Consider the following 27,848-nt stretch of genomic DNA (forward strand, 5'->3'; position numbering starts at 1 on the left):
AAGGAAGGTGGCGAACGTGAAAAGGGGGCAGGGTAGAGAGTTCCTGACCCCCTAGCCTTTGTCAGGGGGTCCCTGAAGGACCCCGAGGGCAGAAAAAACATTAAAATTTTTTTTTTTTTTTAAATCGCGGGGGTGCATAACTTAGCATTTAAAAAAACGTACAAATTCACTGAAAAAATCATAGGTTTCACACACGTTATAGTTAGTTAGGAATTAGCATTTAAAAAACCTTGCAAATTCACTTAAAAAACCATAGGATTCACCCATGTTATAGTTAGGTGGATATTTCACTCGTAAAAAACCAATGAAATTCCACCGTTATAGTTAGTTCAGATAACTATAACTCGCGCGACCACCACTCTATCACAAGGATGATATCATCAGTGATGTCAAGAGTGATGCCACTGACCATGTCATGAGTGATGTAATATGTGACTTCATGAGCAGAGGATTGCGGGCGCGCGAGTTATAGTTATCTGAACTAACTATAACGGTGGAATTTCATTGGTTTTTTACGAGTGAAATATCCACCTAACTATAACATGTGTGAAACCTATGGTTTTTTAAGTGAATATATATATATATATATATATATATATATATATATATATATATATATATATATATATATATATATATATATATATATATATATATTCACTGAAAAAAACATAGGTTTTAGGGGTGTTATAGTTAGCTGGACATTTCACTCGTACAAAACCATTCAAATTCCTCCGATATAGTTAGTTGTACTAACTATATCTCGCGCGCCCGCAATCCACTACTGATGATGTCACATATTAAATCATTCATGACATGGTCAGTGACATCACTGATGACATCTCAAATGACATCACTGATGACATCACTGATGACATCATCCAGTGAATGTGGTTTGGTTAGTTATTTAAATATGTATTATATATATAGCAATTTGGATTGAAGAATGAGTGGATATATAAATATAAATATCTGGATGGAGGATTTAGTAGCAGTGTGATTGACTGTTTACTTGACTAATTTATAGTGTCTCACTAAATATATTGGATAGTGACTAAACTGTGTGAATATCTGTATCACTTTGTCAGTTGTTGTGTTAACTACTTCTCCAGTTGGGGGGCGTGTCTTAGCCGTGCAGTGAGATGGCCATATACTAACGCGGCTCCGCCGGCTGAGTGCCTAATATCCGGCATAATCCGTCTACAGACCCCATACTCACGGCTTCATCCTGCTGGGGTAGGCGTCGGGGAAGAAGCGGCTGCCGCTTGCCTGTTCCACCGGCTGCAGAGGTGACATCCCCCAAATGCTTGCGCCTGGACGCTCATGTGGGGCCTGGTCACGAGGCTGGGTCCACTGAGCCGGGACCTTGTGTGACTGCCTGCCCGGCCCTGGTGCTGCGGACGGACGGGAGGCACCGGCGGCGTATCCCAGGGGTGGCAGCACCTACTGGAGATAGCGCCAGGAAGTCTGAGCGTTGTCCTGGATCCTTTCTCTTTGGGGCATTGCGGAGGACTCTGCGGACGGCTGAGCTCGCGGGCGGAGTGTTGCCGGTCCCGCCTGGAGTCGGGGGTGGGACAGGAGGTGAGCTGGCGGGCGGCTCTGGCTTGCGGGCAGCGGGAGGCGAGGAGGTGTCCCCGTCTCCCTTTAGAAGAGTGGACGTATCCTGCTGCGGGCCGCAATTTTGTTCTCAAGTGCAGCATAGCTTCATCTCTCGTAAAAGTGGGCCGTGAGAGGTGCACGGTCAGGCCCACACTACGCTAGTGCCCCACCAACTCGCACAAGATCATTTTGCTGGGTGCAGACTGTCAACACGCCTTGGGAACAGTGGCAATATACTGGCCCGGTGAGTCCTCAACACCTGGATATTGGGAATAGAGTATTGGTGAGACATGCCCGGTGGGCTGGGGTGACCAGTATTGTAAAGCAAATCCCTGCACATTTTACCAACTACCAGAACTTTATGTTAAGCGAGCGCATATAATGACAGTGCTCCTCAGCAGAGACTTGCAAACCAGGCAGTAAGAACATACCTACAATACGATTTTTAATTCTAGCAGCTTGCCTGTGAATTAAATTTGCTCTCTCGGAACAGCTGCTAACTATCCCTGCTTTGTAAAAAATGAAAAACACTACCCCCCATTTTTAGTCGAACCTCTCCAAAACCGGGACATGTGCTAAACAGATCGAAATCTGCCCGGATAGCTGGTGAACAGCGGGGACCGTCCTGGCAAATCCGGGGCGCTCAGGAACAACACGCTAGGGGGGGCTCGAGGAGTAGGACATTGCGAATTCTGTGGTGTTGTGTGCACAGGGCCCAGCGCACTCTGTGGTAAGGAGTGGTCCTGGTGGCTCACTAGGGGTCTGTGCGTCTGCGGAGATCATGGGGAAGCTGGACTCGAGACAACCCCAGATCACCTTTGACAAAAAATCGACCAGGAATACAGAAGGAGACGCTGGTCAGCAGGAACACACAGATGGGACTGCACCAAGTCAAGTGCCAGACGACAACATTAGGGCCATGTTTAAAGAGTTGAAATCGAGTCTTCAAGGGATAGACACGAAGATGAACACGCTGGTGGACCGCATGGACCGACTAACGCAAAGGGTGGAGAAACAAGATGGCCGTCTAGACACCCTGGAAGCGAGGGTCTCGGAGACGGAAGACAGCCAATCGGGTTTGGCCGAACGATGCGAGAAATAGAGGGCGTTTTGAAAGTTATTCAGCATGCGGATTTAGAAGCCAGATCGCGGAGAAACAACGTGCGCATCACGGGAATTCCAGAGTCGACGGCCATTCAAAACATGGAGAGGTATGTGGAAAACATGATGATCGAATTATTTGGCCCTGATCTCTCAAACATGTTTCTAATCGAAAGGGCGCATCGTTCCCTGGGCCCTAGGCCCCCACCGGGCTCACCAGCAAGGCCAATCCTGGCCAGAGTCTTGAACTATAGAGACTGTGATACTATTCTCCAACTGGCCAGGGAGAAGGGGTCTTTGAATTACCAGGGCAACGCCATTGCTCTTTATCCAGATTTCACGTTGCAGGTCCAGGCTGCCCGCAGGAAATTTCTCCCGACTAAAAAAATATTTCAACAACTGGGCACTAGATATGCTCTTATCTACCCAGATAAACTTAAAGTCCAAAGTCACGGGAAACCCACGTACTTCACAGATGTGAAGGCAGCACTGTCCTACGTGAAGCAAATGGCGAAAGAGCACAAGCAACGCACGTCGTCGACAGAAGTTCCAAATGAACCGACCCTGAGCGATAATGATTAGCAGGGGGGCCAACACGGCTAAGGTGCAGATGCAGGTGCGCACAGGATGCATAACTATACATGCCCGGAGGGGGCACAACGCGGGACAGGTCAATACCTCACCTCTGTTGCCGAGTGGGCGGTGGCAGCGGACAATTTTAGTGTTAATGTTCAATTTAATGCTCGCAGGGATTTGACTGGCTTGGGGGTCCGTAATAGTTTGTTTGGTGCTCGGCCACCCTGTTACCGATGCAGGGGTGTATGCTGGTGACCCCATGTGTCCCCAGGGATGATTCCCTCACGTACTGAGACTAAGAGTTATTTGTTGTTATTAAGGGGTTTAAGGGTGGGTCTAAAACAACCTGATTGGAGGGTTGGTGTGGGTGGGGGGAGAGTCCGGAGGTATGTTATGGTTGCTTCCGCCAAAGTCATGCATACAATCACGTTTCACGCTGAAGGTAAATTTAAGTATACGAACACACACCTACGTAAGTCCTCTGGAAATGCTTGTACTGTTTCTAATGACGCCATCCTGCCGAGTGCTGCTACCATATACCATGGTAGTGGAGGGTCATCTTCCGAATCTGGTTATGACACACAGTAGCGTCATAAGCACACTTAACTGCCTCACCTGGAACGTCAGGGGTCTCAATGACCGTAGGAAGATGAGACTGATTCACTCCTATCTCACTAGACATGCAGTGGACATATGTCTACTACAAGAAACACATCTGCCTCCTGCAGCATCGGGGGCCCTTAAGACCACCAGATGGGGGGAAGTGTTTGTATCCGGCTACTCCAACTATTCGAGAGGTGTGGCGATACTGATTCGTAGGGGCCTGCACTGTAAAACTAACCAAGTGTTAAGGGACAGTGAAGGCCGATATGTCCTGGTTCAGGGTGAGCTTTATAACACTCCGTTAGTGTTAATAAACACGTATGGTCCGAACTCAGACTGCCCAACATTTTTTCAGCAAATATGGCACCAGGCCCAAACCATGAAACATAAGGCGCTTCTTTGGGGAGGGGACTTTAACGTGGTACTTTCTCCTTCGGTAGATCGGCAGGGTGCGCCCCGGGTGAATCATCCAAGAGCGGCAGAGACATTGGCTGACATGATGGAGGATCTTCAATTGGTGGATTCCTGGCGCGTACTACACCCCGATGTTAGGGAGGGTACCTGTATTATACACCACCGCAACGCGTGGTCGCGATTGGATTATTGTTTACTGTCCAGCGATTTACATGCTTGAGTAACTGAAGCGACACACCAACCACGCACCCTCTCAGATCATGCTCCTGTACTACTGCGCATGCGTATTCCCCCAACCTACAGACAGCCTTTTAATTGGAGATTCCCCACAAAAGCTTTTCTTGACCAGGTCTTTCAGGTAGAATTACGGGTGAAAATCGAGAAATACTTCACCCTCAATGAGGGTTCGGTGGCTTCCCAGGATACACTCTGGGAAGCTTTTAAAGTGGTGACCAGAGGTAATTGCATTGCACTTCAAGCTGGGGTCCTCAAAGATGTGCGCGGCACTCTCGACAGGCTTGAGCGCGAAATTAGGGAGCTAGAGCGCACACAGTTTACCAACCCATCCTCTGAGACCATGGCTTCTATACGCGCCAAGATGATGGAGTTTCAGGCAGAAGCGGAAAAGGAAGCAAAGTATCTGAATAAATATGCACAGGCAAGGCGTTACGGGGAAGGGGAACGCCCAGGGAAAACATTGGCGGGACGGCTGCATACACCCAGGGGCTCAGCATACATTACTGAATTACGCACGGAGGAGGGAAGGATGGCCAGGACACCTGCGGACATCCTGCACACGATGACACAATTTTACCAGCATCTATACACCACACAGACGAACCCAAACCAGGCTGACATTACAGACTATCTAGATACTATGGCATTAGCGTGGTTCAATAACAGAGCCCGGGAATACATGGAGCTGCCATTCACAGCCGAAGATATCCGGCAAGTAATAAATAATATGCCGGCGGATAAGGCCCCAGGTGCTGATGGTTTAACAGCAGCGTTCTAAAAAGAGTATGCTGATATTCTGGCCCCTAAGCTTCTACTGGTATACCTGGAAGCTCAAGAAACAGGTAGTCTCCCCCCGTCCATGCGTGAAGCCACTATAATAACATTATTGAAGGAAGGCAAAGACCCAATGTATTCGGACTCATATCGTCCGTTGTCCCTGATCAATCTAGACGCTAAAATTTACGCAAAGTTGATCGCAAATAGGGTCCAACTGATGCTCCCGATGATTGCTCTCCCGGACCAGTCTGGTTTCATACCGGGCAGGTCGACGGCACATAACCTTCGTACGATCTTTGGTGTCCTGCATTACCTGGCCCCCATGTGCAGGCAGTGGTCGCCTTATTGGATGCCACGAAGGCATTTGATTCGTTAGAATGGACATTTCTATTTACTGTATTGGGGCGTATGGGGCTGAGTCTTAACTTTATAAGACAAATCCAATTACTCTACACAAAACCGTCAGCTAGAGTGCGAGTGAATGGCCAACTCTCGGAACCTTTTGGGATTACGAGAGGAGCGCGACAAGGTTGCCCCCTTTCGCCCTTATTATTTGCGATCGCCACTGGTGGCCAGGTTGCGTCAACACCACGCACAAAGAAGCATCGGGCTCACCTCTAGGGGGTTATTAATATCTATGTACGCGGACGATATGGCAATCTACTTAGTGAATCCCAAAGACAATTTTGCCATAGTGATGAGGGAAATAATCCGCTATGGGGGTCTGACGGGGATCCAGATCAACTGGGCCAAGTCTACACAGTTATCATTGACGGATGACACAGAGAAATTCAAAACGGACTTCCCAATACAATGGGCTGTGGGTGGAACACGGTATTTGGGCATTTGGATAAGCAGAGACATGCAAGAATTGTGGTTAGATAACTATGGAAGAGTAGTAGATTGGTTAGAGAGTAAAATACGTAGGTGGAAAACATTGCCACTGTCCCTGATTGGACGTATTGCACTCACAAAAATGGTTATCCACCCTAAACTACTTTATCTCTTTGTAAATATTCCATTGCCACTGACTGCCCAGTTTTTTAAGAGACTTCGTACCCACATATTGGACCTGGTGTGGGCTGGAGGGCAATCTAGGGTATCATAGAACTTACTGACATTACCCTATCGGCAAGGGGGTTTGGGTGCTCCAGATTTTGAATTATATGCCTATTCACACAGGCGCAATTCTTGCACTTCTGGCAGCACCCAACCCCTTATCAGCCTCACGTCGCCATAGAAATGGATAGGGTCGCTCCCCTTCCATTGAATACGGCAGTTTTTCAGCCCTACAAAAGACCACGGTCAGAGATCGATACTGCCGAGATAATGCGTTGTGCCTGGCAGGGGATTGCTAAGCGGGCGGGCCAGCAGGTCTTATTTGCACCTTCCATGCCAATAGTTGGAAACCCTCTAGTTGCCCCATTGCTAGACAAGGCGACCTCGTTGCGAGCGAAAGAGCGTGATTTGGAGAAAGGCTGTGATTTATTTCCCGATGGCCAATTCTTAACGCTTTCACAGATGTGTAGATTGGAACCGCCTTCGGCTTCCGACACGCTAATATACTATCAAATCAGGGCAGCGTGCAAGGCCAGGTTCGCTGAGTTCCCCAAGATTCCTCCCACGCTGCCAGCTTTAGAAAACATTCTATCCAACTCGTCGCCTCGGAAACTCATAACGCGCATATATAGCATCACTCAGCAAGAATCCCCAATTATGGTAGTCACATCTAAAGCTGCCTGGGAAGTGGACGCAGGAATTACCATAACCGACAAACAATGGCAATTCTGCTGCGCCCAACTTTAAAGCCTCTCGCCCAATTATAGATTAAGGCTCATTCACTTTAACTACTTACATAGAGTGTATCGGACACCCCCCCAGCTTCACCGTATGGGATTACGTTCAGACGCAAGCTGTTGGAGGTGTGGTGCTCAGACCGCCACCTTTATTCACATGGCCTGGTATTGACCACTGATAGCACAGTTTTGGACAGATGTTTTTCGACACCTGGGTAGTATCACCAATAATCTAGTCTCATGCATCCCACTGATAGCTCTACTGGGCTATGTTCAAGATGTGCCGAAGGCGCAGCACAAACTCACAGCAATGCTGTTGCTCCTGGCTAAGAGACAAGTGGCTATACACTGGAAGAAGCGCAACCCACAGGCAATAGCCGCTTGGATAGGAGCAGCCACCTACAGTAAGGATCAGCTGTCCCATTATTTGGAGCTGATGCCCACAAAATCCAGACCAAAAGATATATGGGAACCCTTTGCAAACTGGTTGAGGTCAAAGGGTGCAGATATGAGGAATGACCATAGTGAGGGAGGTGGGAAAGTATATTAAGTGTCAGGCAGAGTATATTTTTTACATGGCCTTGATTATGCAGACAGTCTGTCTCATTGTAGGACTCAACTGGTGTGACATAGGTTCTTCGGTTATGCCCCCGTTTTGGGATTAAAGGATGTAATTTGGGGATGCAACGTGTAAGTGTGTAACTTGGATTCAGCAAGGAGGGTACTTACCTTTGGCGGGGGGGGTTGGTTTCTTGTTGGTTTGTTTTAGCTAATGCAAGACCATTGTTATGTATGCAGCTACCAGAGATATCAAAATATCTGTGTAATGTTGGAAAACTAATAAAAGGAATTAAAAAAAATAACTACTTCTCAAGTTGGTTACTAGCTATGTGACCGTCTATATTATTTATTGATTAGTTAACTGAGTATTTGTATGGGACAGTGACTGTGTGTGTGGTTCAGTGGGGGGTGTGTGACTGTGTGATTAGATGTATGTATAGATCTAGGAATCACTGAGTGCGTGTTTAGAAACTTGTATTGGTGTGTCAATGGATTCAAATATGGCACTGTATTTTACAGTGAGTGATGAAAGGTTATACTAGTGTATGATGAGGTGTATCTGATTGTCACGTGGATGATGTCATCAGTGATGTCATCAGTGATGTCATTTGGGATGTCATCAGTGATGTCACTGACCATGTCATGAATGATGTAATATGTGACATCATCAGCAGTGGATTGCGGGCGCGCGAGATATAGTTAGTACAACTAACTATATCGGAGGAATTTTAATGGTTTTGTACGAGTGAAATGTCCAGCTAACTATAACACCCCTAAAACCTATGGTTCAGTGAATTTCTAAGGTTTTTTAAATGCTAATTCCTAACTATATCAGGCCTGAAACCTATGGTTTTTTCAGTGAATTTCAAAGGTTTTTTATTTTAAATGCTAATTCCTAACTATATCAGGCCTGAAACCTACGTTTTTTTCAGTGAATTTCAAAGGTTTTGTAAATGACAATTTTTAAATGTATTAATTATTATATTTATTTTTTTTATACTGATTTACTACATTTTTTAAACTATTTATTTTTAGATATTTTATTTCTTTAATTACATTATAATTACATTATACATTACATTACAAAATATGCTTTCTCAGAATGAATTACTCTAATTTAAATACTTTGCAAATAGGCAATAGACTTTTGAGTACAGTAGTTACCGTTGTTGCAATGGGCAACCCAATTTCCAACACAATGCAACATTGAGCTCAATGTGAATTAGTTGAATGCAATTAGTTACTTTATGGATTACTTTTCTAACCACTGGACTGGATCCTAGATTCAGTCCTTGGACATCTCCTATAAACTGTTGAGTAAAAGCGTTTTGGTTACAGTAGTGATTTTTAAGGAATATTATTGTATTTTAAAAGTTGACACAAATTTTTTCACATAGAATCACCAATGTTATCCTATGGCAGAAAATTCACTTAGCAGGTAAGTAGTGTTATCGTTACTTTTCCTTACTCAGTGGTGGATCCTGGATCCAGCACTGGTGCATCTCCTGTAAACAGTTGAAAGAATGCGTTTAAGTCATACAGGCGATTTTTTAGGAATATTTTTAGTTTGTGAAAATAGACAGAAACTTTTCAGGTGAAAACCAGACAATGGATCCCTATGGAAGGAAATACAAGTTACTGGTAAGTACGGTTAGAATTACTTTTCAGGGTCAGTGCTGGGCTAAAAGATGTAGCACTGGGTTCTTTATTTTAAATTGGAATTTGTTTGGATGATTTTAGGTGAATATTTAAAAGTTCTAAAACTCCACACACAAGAATTTCCAAGTGAAACCAGTCAATATTATCCTATGGAAGGAAATTCAAGTTACTGGTAAGTACGGTTAGGGTTAGAATTACTTTTCAGGATCAGTACTGGGCTCAAAGATGCAGCACTGAGGTCTCTCCTGATAACAGGTGTTAGAAGGTGGTTCTGACTCTATGGGCCGCCCGGATTTTTTTGCTTTTTGAGCACCTAATTGTTGAGCTTTTACCGTGGGGGAGCCTCATAAGTTGGGACTCACCCACAGTGAACTCAGGATGTAAGAGACTGCATGGGGATTTTACTGGTGTTACCCTGGCTTGACCAGGCCACTGTGCAGCAGCTGGAGTAAGGGACACCGGGCTGGTTACATGCAGACACATGCATACATGTGTGTGCACACGTGTACGGGCTGCGCAGGGGAGATTCCTAGCGTGCGCAGTCCAGGAGCAGCTACAAAGTGAATAGTGTGGCAGGACTTATGCAGTATTGGGTGGTGATATGGAATAGGCTTTATACGCTGGAAAGAAACATGCCAGGGAAAGTCAGTGTGTTTTACTGTGTTTTCACTTCATTATTTCCCTAAGGGAATGTGGGGCCCATGGCTAAATTAACTTCCACAAGGCCTACAGTTTCAGAACATGCACTAAAGTCCACTGTATTGGAGGTGAAAAGAAGTATTCTGCAGAGTCCAAAGTCATATTTGTACTGCTTTTGGGTCATCCAAGAGAACAGGGTCTATGTACCCTTCCCTCCGAGAGGTGCGCTCTCCTCCCGGAGTACCCTTAGAGAGCCTGTGGGTCCCGAGTTAGCTAGACCCAGGCCCACCTCTCATGGCTCTCCTCGGTCTTCCTGCAGCGCCTTGGGAGACCGCCCAGGGACCTACATGGTCCCTGGATGGCCTGCACCACCCCTTATGAAGAGCAGGGTCCCTTCACTTAAGATAGGCCCCACCTGCCTTCAGGGTAGTACTACCACTCTCAGCCAGGGACCCTAAAGATCCTGGCTAGGCCTGCACCACCCCTTCGCGAAACACAGGGTCCCTTCACTTAAGATAGGCCCCACCTGTGTTCAGGGTGGTACTACCACTCTCAGCCAGGGACCCTAAAGATCCTGGCTTGGCCTGCACCACCCCTTCGCGAAACACAGGGTCCCTTCACTTAAGATAGGCCCCACCTGTGTTCAGGGTGGTACTACCTGACAGAAGTCCACCTCCTGCCTCCAGCTGGGGGAACACCCCCATGCTCTTGGTCCTTGGGTCCAAGTCCCACAGGACCTACCTGACTGGTTACCGGCTAGGCCTCGCCCCAGCCACCACTTCAGGTTCCCTTCACCAGCTCCTGGTCCTGGGGTTCAAGTCCCACCGGACCTACAGGACTGGTCACCGGCCACCCGACCCCGACACCTCAGGATCCACCACTAACCCTTCCCATGGAAACTAGAGAGCACATCGCTCCAACTCAGATCTCCACTGGGTCAGTTACCTAGCCCACCTAGGGTACCTAGGGGCTACCACTACACACCATCACTCAAGAACTACCCTCATTGGGGGCCACCCACTGCCAGGGGCCACCCCTGGGTTGCTCACCACCCCACCAGTTAACCTGGGGGACCTGCCTGACACTCAACTCTACCACACCCTCCTCCCACTGTAGGAAAAGTTTCTTGGGGTCCCCTACCATGGGAACCCCTGGGGCGCTACTACCCGGGGTAAAGAAACCTCCTGCCCCACCCTTCCAGTGGTTTTGGCCTGCGCCATTAGCAAGAAACTTCCAGTGGGGGAAGGATATCTGTGGCCCCTCCTGTGGAAACCCTCCCTGCCCTTAAAAAGCGTGGGAGCCTCCCAGGACCCCTACTTCTCCTGTCCCCCTTGAAGGTCAATCCACCCCTACACCCACACCTGTGATGTAGGTATCAGTTGCTGTCCCTATCTCTTGAGGAGACACCCTCCTCATGCAGGTGTAGTGTATGTAGTGTTAGGGTTCAAAGGTGTACAATATGGCTTAGAACATTTGTATGCAATCATTTCCTGGAAAGCACCATCCCGCTAGCACATTATAATCAACATAGCGCATTCATAGCAATACAGCTTACATTTAAACCATAATAACTTCACATGACACATATGGGCGCGGGGCTTTCCTTTCCCATACCTTTAGTTCACATAACCAAAATGTTGAACCTTTCTCAGAGCCTTGCGCTCTTCCATTTGCCCATTGCTGCATAGGTAATGTGTGGCAAAACTGGACTTATCAAACGCTCTAAATGCACACCAGAATGGGATACTATGTTTCCGGCTGCTAGACACCAATGTTGGAAAACTAGGCAGCATCTGTGAGGCCTGCACAAATAACATGACTACATTTGTCCTTCACTGGGAACCAAACACCCAATTGTAGCGCCTGACTCTCAGAGGGTAGCGTTGCAGAGCAGTCTGAGGCTTACTCAAGGGAGGAGGTGTGGGCTAGTAATCGCCATTTGCAGGTGCACAAAAATAACACTCAATAATTGATTGTCCAGTCTGTACTTTGCTTTATAAAAGTAAGAGTACATTTATTAAACACACACACTACTCAATACTATGCACCAATTTACAAATATACATAAGCTGTTGGAATTACTTTGTGACATTGCATAACATCTCCACCCCTCCCGCAAAGGGGGGGTGGGGTCTAGTACCACCACTCCCATGTATGCACATCAACTTGCCCCCAATGCAGATAGTTGAACATAACCTGGAGCGAGGGCCCTGCGCACTGGCACCATCCCAGTGGCGACCCACCCCATTACCTCAACAAGCATTAAAAAGGGGTAAACCTGCCTTGGTGACACATGACTCTGACTGAGCAACTCCTACTGACTATACAGTATGCACCTCTATATCTTAAGGGCAAGCAGTCTGGGGTCTTCACCTAAGCGCAGCAGCAAGAATCCATGTGTACGCACACTTTAGAATGACAGTACTCATCACCTTGGTTGATCATTTGGATGCAGAAGTCCATTGTATTGGAGGTGAAAAGAAGTATTCTGCAGAGTCCAAAGTCATATTTGTACTGCTTTTGGGTCATCCAGAACTGTCATATTTAAGTAGTGTTTTCGTTACTTTTTCTTACACAGTGGTGGATCCTGGATCCAGCACTGGTGCATCTCCTGTAAACAGTTGAAAGAATGAGTTTAAGTCATACAGGCGATTTTTTAGGAATATTTTTAGTTTGTGAAAATAGACACTTAGAAACTTTTCAGGTGAAAACCAGACAATGGATTCCTATGGAAGGAAATACAAGTGACTGGTAAGTACGGTTAGAATTACTTTTCAGGAATAGTGCTGGGCTAAAAGATGCAGCACTGGGTTCTCTCCTGATAACAGTTGAGTAAATTGGAATTCGTTGTTCGGATGATTTTAGGTGAATATTTAAAATTTCCAAAACTCCACACTTAGTACAATTTCCAAGTGAAACCAGTCAATCTTAGCCTATGGAAGGAAATTCAAGTTACCGGTAAGTATGGTTAGAATTACTTTTCAGGATCAGTACTGGGCTCAAAGATGCAGCACTGAAGTTTCTCCTGATAACAGGTGAGTAAATCGGAATTCGTAGTACATCAAGTAAGCGCCACAGAGCTGCGTAGCAGAGATGTAAAAAGGGGCACGGCATGCACCACCTCTCTGCAACGCAGCGCAGTGGAGCTTCCTGGAAGCACCTGGTGGGCTACTTGGCCTCCATGGTCCCTCAGGTTTGAAGTGGATTTTTTTCTCCAACTTAAAAACGCACCACAGGGCGTGTTTGCACACATCACGTCAGGCCCCGTCCCCTCCCACTGTGTAAACGCACCCTGTCACCGTTCTAAGTTGAGAGATTAAGTCCCCTTCAATCCTAAGGGTCCCTAGGGTCAAACTAGCCTACTAGGTACCTCCAGTAAGCGCTACAGAGCTGTGTTGCAGAGGTGTAAAAAGGGGCGTGGCCTCTGAACACCTGCCTGCAACGCAGCTCCCTGGAGCATACTGGAGATACCTGTTGGGCTATTTGGCCCTCAGGGACCCTCAGTATTGAAAGAGAATTAATTCCCCAACTTAAAACGCGCCACGGTGCGTGTTTGCACAGTGGTGAAGGAAGGGGGCGTGGCCTGAGGTGACATGTCTGTAAACACGCCCTGTGGCACGTTTTAAGTTAGAGAATTAATTTCTCCTCAATCCCGTGGGTCCCTGGGGGCCAACTAGCCCACCAGGTACCTCCAGTATGCGCCAGGAGGCTGCGTTGCAGAGAGGTGCTCAGAGGCCACGCCCCTTTTTACAAAACTCTGTGGCGCTTACTGGAGGCACCTGGTGGGCCTGTTGGCCCCCAGGGACCCTCAGAATTGACAATGAATTAATTCCCCAACTTAAACCGTGCCACAGGGTGTTTGCACACATGTGAACTCAGGCCCCGCCCCCTCTGTTCACCACTGTGCAAACGCGCCCCGTGGCACGTTTTAAGTTGGGGGATTAACTCTCCTTGAATACTGAGGGTCTCTGGAGTCCAACTAGCCAACCAGCTACCTCCACTAAGCGCCACAGAGCTGCGTTGCCGAGAGGTGTAAAATGGGGCGTGGCCTCAGAACACCTCTCTGCAATGCAGCCCCTTCGCGCATACTGGAGGTTCCTGGAGGGCTAGTTGGCCCCCAGGGACCCCCAGTATTCAAGGGGAATTCGTTCCCCATCTGCAAACGCGCCAGGGGGCGCGTTTGCAGAGTGCAGCAAGGAGGGGGCATGGCCTCCGGCGCGATGGCGGTATTTCTTTTTTTAAGAAGGGGGCTGCGTAGCCCCCCTTCTTTTCTCATTTTTGGGCCCTGGGGACCCCATCCCCCAGGGCCTGCCCCCTAATTTTTTTTTTTTAAATTGGGATGGGGCCGCGTGGCCCCCCTCCCGAGGCCTTAATCAGCCCCGGGGACCCCATCCCCCGGGGCATGGCCCTTTTTTTTTATATTATATTTTAGGAGGGGGGCTGCCTTGCCCCCCTCCATATGGCCCCGGGGACCCCATCCTCCGGGGCCAGCCTTTGTTTATTTAATTTTTTTTATAATTTGAGGAGCGGGCTGCGTGGCCCCCCTCCCGGGCCACTAATAGCCCCGGGGACCCCATCCCCCGGGGTTGGCCCTCTCCGTTGGGGACTGTGGGGGGGTCCCCAATCCCCCCACGGTCTCGCCGGCTCCCCGCCTCCTGCGGGAGCAAACTACAGTGTCCCGGGGTGGGCACCCCGGGACACTGCAGGAGCCGGCCCTGGGGGGTGGCGGTCCCCAGGGCCCTCGAGGGCTCCAGGAGGGAGGCCACGCAGCCCCCTCCCACCTTCTTCAAAGCCCTGGGGCTGGGGGGTCCATCACGGACCCCCCAATTTACATATATAGAGCCCCTTTGGGCCCCCCATAACAATTAAAACATTGCCCCCGGGATTTGGGCCACCCGTGGGCTAAATAGCCACCGTTTTTTAAAAACTTTCGGCCGAAATTCGCGCTGGGTGCGCGAATTTCGCCGTTTTGTTTTTTGGTCCTGGGAGTCCTGAGCAGGCCTAGGGGGTCAGGGTGTTTCTACCCTGCCCCCTTTTCGCCTTTTGCACGTTTGTTTCTTAGGTTTCCGAGGCACAAGATGGCTGCCAACACTTCCTGATTTGGAGTGTTGACAGCCAATTAGAATACAGCTCGTGCACGGCAGGGTGCGCTTAGGGCACGTGGACCCTCCGATGCCATAGATATATATGTACTTTCAAATGTCATTTTCTCAGGAACTACTGAACGGATTTACACCATTTAAGCAAAAGGCACGAGTCTGAACTAAGGACTACCTCTTTGCCAAATTTGGTGTAATTCCGTTCTGCAGTTCGGGCTGTAGCTGCGGCTAAAGGTCCTATGGGAAATTGCATGGGGAAAACGTGTTTTGGGACCCCCTTTTTTCTCGGCCCCCGCTTGACGAATCACCGTGGAACTTTCAGGATCGGAGCGGACCGGAGCTGGCCAAAAGTTTTGAAATTTTTGCGAATATTCGTCTATCGGCACCAAAGTTATTTCAAATAGAATGTTTCAGATTTCCTATGGAAAATAGGTCCTAACTCTATATATATATATATATATATATATACACACACACACACATATATATTTCTTTTTAGGTCTCGCCTAGCGTTGCAGCGCAAATGCGCTGCCATTGCTTTGCGAGGCATATAGTATTTACTGTAGTGTGGAAGCTTTGTGGAAGCTCCGCCCACTCTCTGCCCATTGGCTTTTGTCTTAAATGCTGCCTTCTGATTGGTTTGAGGCTTGTTAGTCCCTCCTCATTCATCATTTATATCCTTCCACGGCTATTGGCCCCTTTACTCCTGACGCTATTTTCTTTTAGGTCTCTCCTAGCGCTGCAGCGCGAATGCGCTGCCATCACTTTGTGAGACATGCAGTATATACTGTAGTGTGGAAGCTTCGTGGAAGCTCCGCCCACTCTCTGCCCATTGGCTTTTGTCTTAAATGCTGCCTTCCAATTGGTTTGAGGCTTGTTAGTCCCTCCTCATTCATCATTTGTATCCTTCCACGGCTGTTGGCCCCTTTACTCCTAACACTATTTTCTTCTCTGTCTCCCCACCCCACCACCCCCTCCCTCAGTCTGTGATTTCTCACCCTCCCCCGCCCCCCACTCCCGTTTGTGTTTTCTTGCCTGCCAGTACTTTCGTTTTCATCTTTATTATTGCCACCTTGAAATATGCGAGTTCAAGATGAGTGCTGTACAAAAACTTCTTGTGTTTAATGAGCTAGATTTTAATGTTACTCTAAATATAATAAGACTCTAGGCAACATTCGGGGTATGCATGGCAACTGACGCCTCTTAGTTCACAAATGGCATTGTTGTCGGGTGGGAGGAGCGGCAGTGTTTTAACTCATACTTAAAACAAGCACTTTTAATAACTTCCTCTCAATTCAGTGCTATAATCTTGTGTACTGAGGTGATGCACTAAAGAAATGCACTTTTTTGAATTCTGAAGAGACATTATCGCACATTTACATCATGTTTACTGTATGATTAACATGCCGATCATTTTCACAGCTCGCCCACTGGCTCGTATACGCTTGGTGCGTCTCAGGCTGGCTCTACCTGTTAGTTTGTATATTGGCTCGCGCACCTCTAACAAAGAGAGATGAATGGATACATGACAGTGAGCCCGGGAGATGGTTGAGAAATAGACTGGTGCAGACAAACAGACAAAGTCAGTCTCCATTGCCTCACGTCAGAATCATCACTTTCAATAACCTGGAAATCTGCCGGCAACTCCCGCATGCCCCAACCTCGTCCCCCTCACCTATTCTTAGCAGAACCGGCAGATTCTGAGCTGTGCCCTGCTGGTGCGGAGGAGCCGCAGAGTCTGTAGAAGCACTGGGATCCCTAGCCTCTCCGGGCGGGCACCTAAGCCTTCCGGGTGCCTTCACACTCAGGATAAATGAATACATTTTGTTATGTTCTTTAGTCGCCCCTCTGTGAGCACTGTCTGGTAGAAGAAGCTCTGTATTAATAAACACATTCAGAGAGGTGGTTGTGTACAAATAAACAACAGCCACAACACCGTACGTTTTGAACATGTAGTTAAAAACCTGCTCTTCGAGTACCTCATTGGCTGATCATTCCATGACACTACCAAAATTACATTTGGACACATTTGCTCAACTGTAAAACACTCCCTTCTATGGGTCATTTAACAACTCAGGCCTTTGGGGTTAGGTAACCTACTTTGGATGCTGTGTAAAAGAGTAAATACAACAAGCAATGGCATAGCCAATAGGTCTCGCTTTTGAGACCTTATAAGTATTTAGTTTTGCAGCACAATCCTTGTACCTTATAAGTGTTTAGCCATGCAACAGTTGATGTTGTTGCACAAAGGATATTGTGCTGTTTATCCAGTACAATGTCCTTGGTGCAACAACATCAAGTGTTGCATGGCTAAACACTTATAAGGTCCCAAAGGCGAGACCTATTGGCTATGCCAATGCTTGTTTCATTTGTCTCGCGTTGCTGGAAAGAAGGAACCGTACTCAAGGTTTCTTAATAAAAAAGTCTTTACTTTGACTGACCCATTTCAACCTTCCCAGTCTTCGTCTGAGTCACCGTCCACACACGTATATATATACTTTTTTATATTCTTCTTTTATATATACTTTTTTTTTAGGATTTGAATTGTGAATTCACATTGCACTATGGTTGAACCTTACTGGATTATGCATTCCTTTTATTCTTTCTTATTACTCTAGCAAGACTAATTCCCTTATTAACAGACTCTATGTAATTCTTTCTTTAATACCCCCTAGATGGTTGATATGAAGTTAGTCTCAGCCAACTCACTGTTACTTGGAGCAGGCTTCCTACAAGTACGTTACTACTTCCAGTCACTCATGATGGTTCTTCCTTCCACAGATCCGCATTGACATACACACGACTCAGCCTCATTGGTAACCATTAATCCCACTGATTAATCAAGCCCCAGGTTAGCAAAGGATCTTTTACACAGTGTTAATATTCATTTGTCTTGTTCACATGCATCCTTATTGCGCGTCCACAATTCAACCCGGTATTTAACTTACTCAATAGTCACCACTTTAATAGGCAGAAGACGCATGACCTCCTTGTTGCGACGCTACAAAATATAAGCTGTGCATGGTCTCGAGGGTTCTGCATACTCAGATTATTGCCACGATCTGCTAATATTAATCCTTGTCTAAATATCTTCTTTCCTTCCTCCCCTTCCTTACCATGACAGGTGTTAATAACCATTACTATTGATGTATTGTTCCAGGCAAATTATAGGTTGTCTGTCCTGATGATGATCCCACATTGTAAAGGGATCGAAACGTCGTCGACCAACACTCTGACCCCCTAGATCCTCGTATAAGCTTGTGTTTGGGTGAAGAAGTGCTTGTGTTGGATTACCCGACGTGGGTACATTTTCTAAATTGTCTTTTACTCTGAAAATAAAAAGTTGTGACACTAATTTATGGGAATTATTGGTTTTCTACCAAAGTATTACGTTCACATTTAACTACTTAGATACCACTGTCCCTCTAACTGTAATAATCGTAAGTCACCCCTACAGCAGGCCTTACATCCCTAAGGCAGGGTGCATTATCTTACATGTGTAAACGTATCTGCATGAGCAAATGTGCCCCTGTGCTGCCCAGTTCATTTATTACCAGTACAAGCGACCACGGAAACCATTTTAAGTACATATGCTGGACACTAGAGATGTTTGGTATCAAATATCTCATTTTAATAAACCCACACTGATTCCAGTGATGGATTTATTAATACATGCACCCAGAGAGCACCTTAGAGATTCCTCCTGAAAAGCTACCAACTATTAGTGTGCTGACCGATTGGTCCTAGCCAGCCTGCCAGCACACATGAGTTTCTGACTCACAGAGGTGAGGGCCTTTGCTCTCAGGAGGTCAGGAACAAAGCCTGCTCGGGCAGAGGGAGTTAACACCCCCTCCCTAAGGACGACAGGCGAAGGGAGGATTCCAAAGCAGGGAACTTCAAAGAGCCTACCACCTTTGGTATGCAAATCTGACTTCCCTCGCAGGAGAGGATGCAAACCCCCCTTTCCAGAGCCCATTAGGCCCCTGGACATGTGGGAAAAGTAGTCAGAGAGGCGTGTTCACCTTCAGGCTAGTTTCACACCTAAAGTGGTCTATCTGAAGTGAATACAAAAATCAGAAGTCTGCCATATTTGTGATGGCAAATGTAGGAACTCTGGGACCGCGTTATGCCAACTTTCCACAGGGAGTAGTCATATAGGGCGGCGTTGTGACCCCAGTGAAAAGTAGCCCATTGGCTAATACACTACACGCCCCTAATGCCCCTTACATGTAGTATTTAGGAGGGCCCCTCACACTAGGAAATCAGATTCTGGCAACCTAAACGAAGATTAAGGACTAAAGAGCTGTGAAATCAAGAACTGGGGAACAAGCAACTGATGCGCTCATTCTTTAAGCTGCTGTGCCTCCAAAAGCCTGGGAGGACTACCAGCGCTTCTGCAAGAACTCAGGAACTACAGTGGAGCAGAAGAGCTGCTTCCCTGCACCCTGCAGGTACCAAAGAAAGAACTGTGAGGACTCCAGACCCTGTAAACCCAACACAGGTCAGCAACACTGCACCTGTTGCCTCAAGCTCGAGTGGAAGTGGACCAAAGGTGTCCCCATATATTCGATCAACGTGAGACCTGAGCCCCCTTGTTGGTTCTGCAGCCTCTTTCGAACCAGAATAACCACTGAATAACATTGGGCACCTGACACCGTAACACACCTCTTCACCCTGATACGCCAGAGCCTTCCAAGGTGACGGGTTGGAGTGGCCTTGGACCCTGCCCCCTACTCACTTTAAGTCCCGGAGATTGGTCCCATAGGTTGCGATGAAGTGCCCAAATGCAGTAAATATTTTTCCCCTTAGGATAAAATTGGGCACAAGATGCTGAAAAGCACCTCTGCACACCGCCGCATTGCCGTTCAAGGTGACCTGGTGGTGCTGCCTTGGATCTTGCCTCATCCTTACCTTAAGTCCAGGAGATTGGTCCCGTAAGTCGATGTGAAGCACCTGTATGCAGCATATGTTTTTCCTCCATAGGATAACGTTGCCCCATCTGAAAATTACACTGTGGACTTTTGAAACCTAAAAGTTTTTCTATCTCAAAACGTACGTACCTGATTTTGATGATCTTCGTGCCAAAACCTATATAAAGATAAGGGTTGTTTTTTTATAAATTGGTGTGGATCTCCATATTGCATAGTGTGCATCATTTATCAACTGTGTGTGTATTGTAGATGTCTAACATGTCTCTCTGATAAGCCTAAGGCTGCTCCACCATACTATCCCCTAAAACAGCAACTTGGGATTGCTAGAGCAAGCCTGTGTCCACTTATAAGAGAATACCTGGACTCTTTGCACAGTATACCGCTTTTTGGTATACCACATAAAGAGCCAGCTTCCTACAGTCCTACTTCCAATCTAATCTCAATGAGGAAGCCTATTAGGAAGTGTTGAGTAATTTTCACCCATATATGCCTTTGTGTGTCATTATTTAGGGAGTGTTGCAGTGTGGATGAGAGAAATATTTCTTGCTCCATCTTGGAGGCCTTGTTCAGTAACACATCCTTCACAGATAATTCCTGTTAGCTGCATGGTAGCTGTTCATTATTATGGGTGGGGCTCAGTTGTTTCTCAGTAAGGTTCTCCTGCTAGATGAGACTCAGCTTAGGCTTGATAGCATTTGTGGTCTTGTTTCATCTCTTTGGTACCATAGTCAGTGCCGTAATATCCTCATCATAAACCAATGTCTCTCTGCCCACCTTTGATGTGACCTTTGATGTGGCCAGGTTCCAGGCACCACCTCTCCTCCCTGGGCTGGTTTCGAGGACTCTCCTGTTTTTGCTTTGTCATTCAAGACTGTTTGGCTAATGTGTAATCCTCACCAGGCCCATTTAACGCCTAGGCTCAAACATCCGTCTAGGCCCTCTGCTATAATATTTCCAGTGCCTCTATCTCTGTGGGATTGTGCTATTTCTCAGTGGAATTCTTGCTGATCATCAACTCAGTACTGCCATCACTAACTCGAGGAAGGCTCAAAGCTTCTTCGCTAGCCCTTCTACTAAATGGATGCTCACTGCTGTGATGACGTCACTGAGAGGGGCTTACTCCCACTCAGAGAACTTTAAGTAGGTAACTATTTAACTGGGAATACTTTCAAGTTCACCCCTAGTGGTCTAGGACCTGTAATCATCACAATAATCACCAAAAACAGGGGAAAACAAATAGAGGGTGTGAGATACCACTACTCCACTCTGCAGCTGGCCACACTCCCTATTATGGGTTTTTATAGCAGCACTGGCAAGGATTTCAGCTGAAGCACCCTTTCACAGTACTGCCAGGAGATTTAAATACTATGGGCTCCCACTCGTTTGGAATGTGGGAAAAAATATTCCACAGGCATGGGTGTTATTATGGAATTGGACTCTTCAATGATTCGGTCTTTTTCTAAGTGCTCACCATTTTGAGTACAGGACTATGTTCTGGTCAGGAAGAGTTCTTGGGCTGTCGGCTTCCTTGTAAGAGCACCCGGGAGCCACCTTCTTATAGTGTCTGGACTATATTACCAGAGCCCTCTTCTTGCGATTGGTGGGCTATGTCTGTCTTAATATTGTTTCATTCACCTCAGCTGCCATAATCTCCAACCCTAGGTAGGCTTGAGCACATGGTACTACAGTACACCCTTGTGAGAGATGAGCAATTGGAAAGGATTCAGGCACGATCCATATCAATTATTTATGATCTCAAAACGTACGTACCTGATTTTGATGATCTTCGTGCCAAAACCTATATAAAGATAAGGGTTGTTTTTTTATAAATTGGTGTGGATCTCCATATTGCATAGTGTGCATCATTTATCAACTGTGTGTGTATTGTAGATATCTAACATGTCTCTCTGATAAGCCTAAGGCTGCTCCACCATACTATCCCCTAAAACAGCAACTTGGGATTGCTAGAGCAAGCCTGTGTCCACTTATAAGAGAATACCTGGACTCTTTGCACAGTATACCGCTTTTTGGTATACCACATAAAGAGCCAGCTTCCTACAGTCCTACTTCCAATCTAATCTCAATGAGGAAGCCTATTAGGAAGTCTTGAGTAATTTTCACCCATATATGCCTTTGTGTGTCATTATTTAGGGAGTGTTGCAGTGTGGATGAGAGAAATATTTCTTGCTCCATCTTGGAGGCCTTGTTCAGTAACACATCCTTCACAGATAATTCCTGTTAGCTGCATGGTAGCTGCTCATTATTATGGGTGGGGCTCAGTTGTTTCTCAGTAAGGTTCTCCTGCTAGATGAGACTCAGTTTAGGCTTGATAGCATTTGTGGTCTTGTTTCATCTCTTTGGTACCATAGTCAGTGCAGTAATATCCTCATCATAAACCAATGTCTCTCTGCCCACCTTTGATGTGACCTTTGATGTGGCCAGGTTCCAGGCACCACCTCTCCTCCCTGGGCTGGTTTCGAGGACTCTCCTGTTTTTGCTTTGTCATTCAAGACTGTTTGGCTAATGTGTAATCCTCACCAGGCCCATTTAACGCCTAGGCTCAAACATCCATCTAGGCCCTCTGCTATAATATTTCCAGTGCCTCTATCTCTGTGGGATTGTGCTATTTCTCAGTGGAATTCTTGCTGATCCTCAACTCAGTACTGCCATCACTAACTTGAGGAAGGCTCAAAGCTTCTTCGCTAGCCCTTCTACTAAATGGATGCTCACTGCTGTGATGACGTCACTGAGAGGGGCTTACTCCCACTCAGAGAACTTTAAGTAGGTAACTATTTAACTGGGAATACTTTCAAGTTCACCCCTAGTGGTCTAGGACCTGTAATCATCACAATAATCACCAAAAACAGGGGAAAACAAATAGAGGGTGCGAGATACCACTACTCCACTCTGCAGCTGGCCACACTCCCTATTATGGGTTTTTATAGCAGCACTGGCAAGGATTTCAGCTGAAGCACCCTTTCACAGTACTGCCAGGAGATTTAAATACTATGGGCTCCCACTCGTTTGGAATGTGGGAAAAAATATTCCACAGGCATGGGTGTTATTATGGAATTGGACTCTTCAATGATTCGGTCTTTTTCTAAGTGCTCACCATTTTGAGTACAGGACTATGTTCTGGTGAGGAAGAGTTCTTGGGCTGTCGGCTTCCTTGTAAGAGCACCCGGGAGCCACCTTCTTATAGTGTCTGGACTATTTTACCAGAGCCCTCTTCTTGCGATTGGTGGGCTATGTCTGTCTTAATATTGTTTCATTCACCTCAGCTGCCATAATCTCCAACCCTAGGTAGGCTTGAGCACATGGTACTACAGTACACCCTTGAGAGAGATGAGCAATTGGAAAGGATTCAGGCACGATCCGTATCAATTATTTATGATTGGCTAATATTTTGAGAGACTATATTTTGATATACATTTTTGCAGTCTACATTTTTCCATTCCATGTTCTGACAAGATGCCATAGACTTTGGTGGATGGATATCACTGGCTCACCATATAATTCCAGATCAATAGTGGACTGCAGGAATTTCATTGACTCACCATGTAATTCCGCAGCCACAACGGATTGGTAATCTTAAGTAATATTCAAGGAGAACAAGTTACTTACCTTTGGTAATGCCTTATCTGGTAGAGACTATATCTACCTGCAGTTTCCTTACTTTCAATTTCCACAGGCATCAGACTGTATTCAGAAGATTATTTGTGAGCAGTACCCCTGCGCGCCGGTAAATGGCATTGATCGGCTTGGTGTGGCTTGGTGTGGCGTCATCCTGCACCAGAAGTGACATCCTCTCTACCTATATAGGCACCACCCAGGCGTGCTGATGTCAGTTTCTTTTGTAGAATGAGCTCGCAAGCCTTCAGGAGTTTGCTTCCTAACCAAAGCGAAGCAGATTCTGACGCAAAGCACGACCCAGCAAGAGACGGTTCGCTTCTGTACCGCCCGACCTTTCTTCACACCAACGTACCCCACATAGATTTGGTCATCCACCAGGAACACTTTTGTGTGGTCAAGATAGAACAGCAATGCTGTTTTTGGGTCCAGACGGTAGAGTCGCTCCTCTACTTCAGAGGGATGTGGAGAGCTTAGAAGGTAGGTATGGTGATGGACTGTCCTACATAGAATGGTATGACCACATTCGGCAGAAAGGAGGCCCTTGTGTGAAGCACCACTTTGTCAATGTGTATAGTGAAATACGGTGGCTTGGATGAAAGTGTGGGAGTAACGGCCCAAAAGGTATGCAATGTTCACCGACGACAATGCTAGGCTGGCAGAAGAAAACATTTTCTTCCCAAAACAGTCCAGCCTTTTGGATTCCCTGTCCAGAAGCGTGGTAGGGAATGCACCCTGGGAAGTAGAGTCTTAGCCCACCAAGCTCTCTGGTGTAGGTTGATGGGTAAGGAAGTTTGGGTTCCCTAGTGTGGGGCGATGTCGACAGACAATCATTCTATTCACAGGAGCCCCTATGTTGGGGTTGGACCAGGTCCCCAATAGGACATGAGTGAGGTTATCATTGAACAGGATTAGAGGTTGCAATGAAGAAACTCCTGATTGGAGCACCTCTTTCAAGCAGGGGCTTAACAAAGGCCCCTGCAGCCCCCACAGGGGGGGGGAGGCTCACAGGCTTACCCACACTGTAGGGGGCCCCCTCAGCCCCAAGTGATTGAGTGTGAGGGGCCCCTTCAGCATATCTTACTGGGGGCTCCTCATGTTTTGTTACGCCACTGATGTCAACATGTTGGTCTTGACTGACACAGAGGGCAACTGAAGCTCAAGGACCTCAGCCGCCCTCTGTGACACCATTGAATACCAGTCACCCTTCTCAATAGCCAAGGGATGGGGAAGAAAGTATACCAGTATCTGGAGAAGTATCCAGTCAACTGGCGTCTCCATGTTCCTCACACCAGACCATAGTAGGAGTCAGCGTCAGGCGACACACATCCGGCTCCGTGTTGGAAGTAAGGATCAAAATGGGTGTGGTGCTGTCGGTGGGCACTGGGAGCATCGGGACCGGTGCGGTGAAGGTCGAGATGGTACGACCAGTGTCAATCCAGATCCAGGAATGGATTTCTCGGGGACTGCCGGCTCGGAACCAGTTGGAGCACCCTCCAACCCCGAGGGGCCCAAAGGCACGTTGACGGGGTGAGGCTTCCTAAAAATGAGACTCATGCCTCCTAAAACTCTTTGAGTTGCACAGGGGTCGCTCAAGCTCCCAGAAAATAGGAGACGCAAGGAGTCAGCCCAGGTTCAGGCTCTGAAGAACCATGATTCAAGTGCTGATGCTCCCTTTCCTCATTGGTGGCCAGACAAGCAGAAGAGCGCTCCAGCTTCTTGCTTTTTCTTACGTGCCTCTTACCTGAGTGTCCCGAGGACTTCGAATGGGAATAAGAGGACTTCAGGCTACACTAACAATCCCAGGACCTTTTCCTTGACCGGGATCTGGATTTCCATGGAGTTGTGTGCCAGGCCACTAGCAGCTTCAGGGACTGCTCCCTCAAAGCCGTCAGGATCATGGCCCAGCAATCTGGGCATGACTTGGTGTTGTGGTCGCGCTCCAAGGCTACAGACAGGAGAGGCACGGAGTCGACCCAGGTTCAGGCTCAGAAGAACCATGATTCAAGTGCTGATGCTCACTTTCCTCATTGGTGGCCGGAAAAGGGGAAATCAAAGAGTGCTCCAGCTTCTTGCTTTTTTCTTGTGCCTCTTACCTTCGAATGGGAAGAAGAGGACTTCGGGCTCAGCTAACAATCCCAGGACCTTCCCCTTGACCAGGATCTGGATTTCCATGGAGTTGTGTGCCGGGCCACCAGCAGCTTCAGGGCACGCTCCCTCAAAGCCTTCGGGGTCATGGACCGGCAATTTGGGCATGACTTAGTGTTGTGGTCACACTGCAGGGACCACAGACAGATACGGTGCAGATCATTCACCGACATTGACCTGTGACAGGCGCTGCAAGGCTTAAAACCTGTCTTACAAGATGACAACCTCAACAAACCAGGCGGGAGATATCTAAAAAAAAAAGATAAAAGTCTGTCAAAAAATGACAGAGGGGTAGCTCTTCTCCGGATCAGCACTGGCTGGCACGGAAAGAAAAGAACTGACATCAGCACACCTGGGTGGTGTCTATGGGCGGACGATGCCATGCGGAGTCGATCAACACCACCTACCGGTGAGAAGGGTACTGCTCATGAAAAATCTTCAGGTTCCAGCCTGACACCTGGGGAAATTCAAAGGTAAGGATCTGTGGCTAGAAGTCACTATCAGATATTTGTTGTAGCAGCCTTTGTCGAATATGCAATTTCCCTATTCTAAGATGGATGAATTGTTTCGTTCATTCAGTATTCTTCAAACGAGAACCTTAACAATTTGTCAGAGTTTTCCTTTAAATCGTAAAACTACTCTCCTGATCAATTATGGAGTACAGGGATCTCCCTTCAGAAAGATAGGTGTTTAACGTTATGGATTTACAATTTTCTTTGGGTAAATAAGCTTGCTAGTGTGCAGGTGCTGAGGGTGGTGGTGTAGGGAGTTTGAGAAAGAACAGCTCAAAGAAAGTACTGACAATTTTAAAAGACAATTTGAAGCAACATAATTTTATGTAAGGCACTACATCAACTCTAAGATCAACATGCTGGTATGAGCATAGAGAAGTAGCCCTTCGTAATTATCAGTAGAGTACTGCATAGGGTTGATCTTATGTGGCATAGAGCTCTTTTTGGGTCAGTTAGAACACAGAAATACTTATTGAAAGCATCTTGAATGTACACAATGTCCAGGAAGGGCAATACCAACATAAATATAAACTCATATCATAATTTACCTTATTATGGCTATCTTACATATTGGGGGATTCAAGTGATGCTGCATAGTATGCACTTTGTTAAGTGAAAAAAATACATAGGACAATAAAAATAAGTTTATAATTAATGAAAAATCAAAGCCATGTCAATAAAAAAATGATAGCTATTCCAAGTCACCTAACAGTCATAAAGAACTTGAATCTATGATAAATTAATCAAATTAAAATCATTAATATCAAATCAAAATTGTTAGCAACTAATTATTTTAACAAATGATCATTTAGGGTAAAATGCACATTTAAAGAATCAAATGTGCCTTTTCCTAAAACCTCTCTAGCTCCCATCAAGTAACTTGTGCAAATTTCAAGATATTTAAATGCTTTCATGCCAAGAAGATTTAATTCTAATAAAGTCAATATGTATAACTTGTACAACTACACCTTCTGAAGGGAAGGAGACAAGGATCCTTAATGTTAGCACTAACCTTACACTGGTGATGCTTGACAAATTGCTTGAAAGAGTAAGGTTTCCAGAGTTGGGATTCACGACCGGCATTACCACACTGGGCAGTTCCTTGGAAACAGTCAAATCCTTTGTAGGTGGGATAAGGGCAGTTAGTTCAGGGATTAAAGGTTTACTCTCTTGTGGTAATTTTGAAACAATCTTAGTGCTCTCCTTGGGAAGCATATGCTCTTGTTTTGGTTTTCTCTCTGCTTTATCCACGTTTATAATAGTATCTTTTAATTCAGATTTGTTTTCATGGCGGTTTATTTCCTTGTCACTTTCCTGCAGCATAAATGAGAAACACAAATATATTAGTGTGATGGAAATTACAACAAATGTACTAAGACCTTGATTAAAGTGGGAAGATATTCTATTCTTTTACCCCAATTTATGGTTGTGTCTGAAACAAGATTAGGTGTAATTTGCTCTACCAGCTGCTTACCCCTCAGTTTAAACCCTGGAACAAATTAGAGAGGGATTTGCTAATAGTACAAATTGCAAGTTTGAGCTCCTCATGGCAGGTGAAAACATGCA

At 46.4% G+C, this 27,848-nt stretch overlaps 1 protein-coding gene across 1 annotated transcript in view; it reads right to left on the minus strand.

The window, feature by feature from the left end:
• LOC146810955 (uncharacterized) overlaps positions 1-27,605 on the minus strand; it is a 435,109-nt gene extending 407,504 nt beyond the window's left edge. The window contains exon 1 of the mRNA XM_085615019.1: positions 27,295-27,605. Coding sequence (XP_085471145.1) covers positions 27,295-27,605 — 311 coding nt within the window. The remainder of the gene's footprint in view (positions 1-27,294) is intronic.
• Positions 27,606-27,848: the final 243 nt, after the last annotated feature.

The sequence above is a fragment of the Triturus cristatus genome, chromosome 7, assembly GCF_964204655.1.
Source record: "Triturus cristatus chromosome 7, aTriCri1.1, whole genome shotgun sequence".
Classification (NCBI taxonomy): Eukaryota; Metazoa; Chordata; class Amphibia; order Caudata; family Salamandridae; genus Triturus; species Triturus cristatus.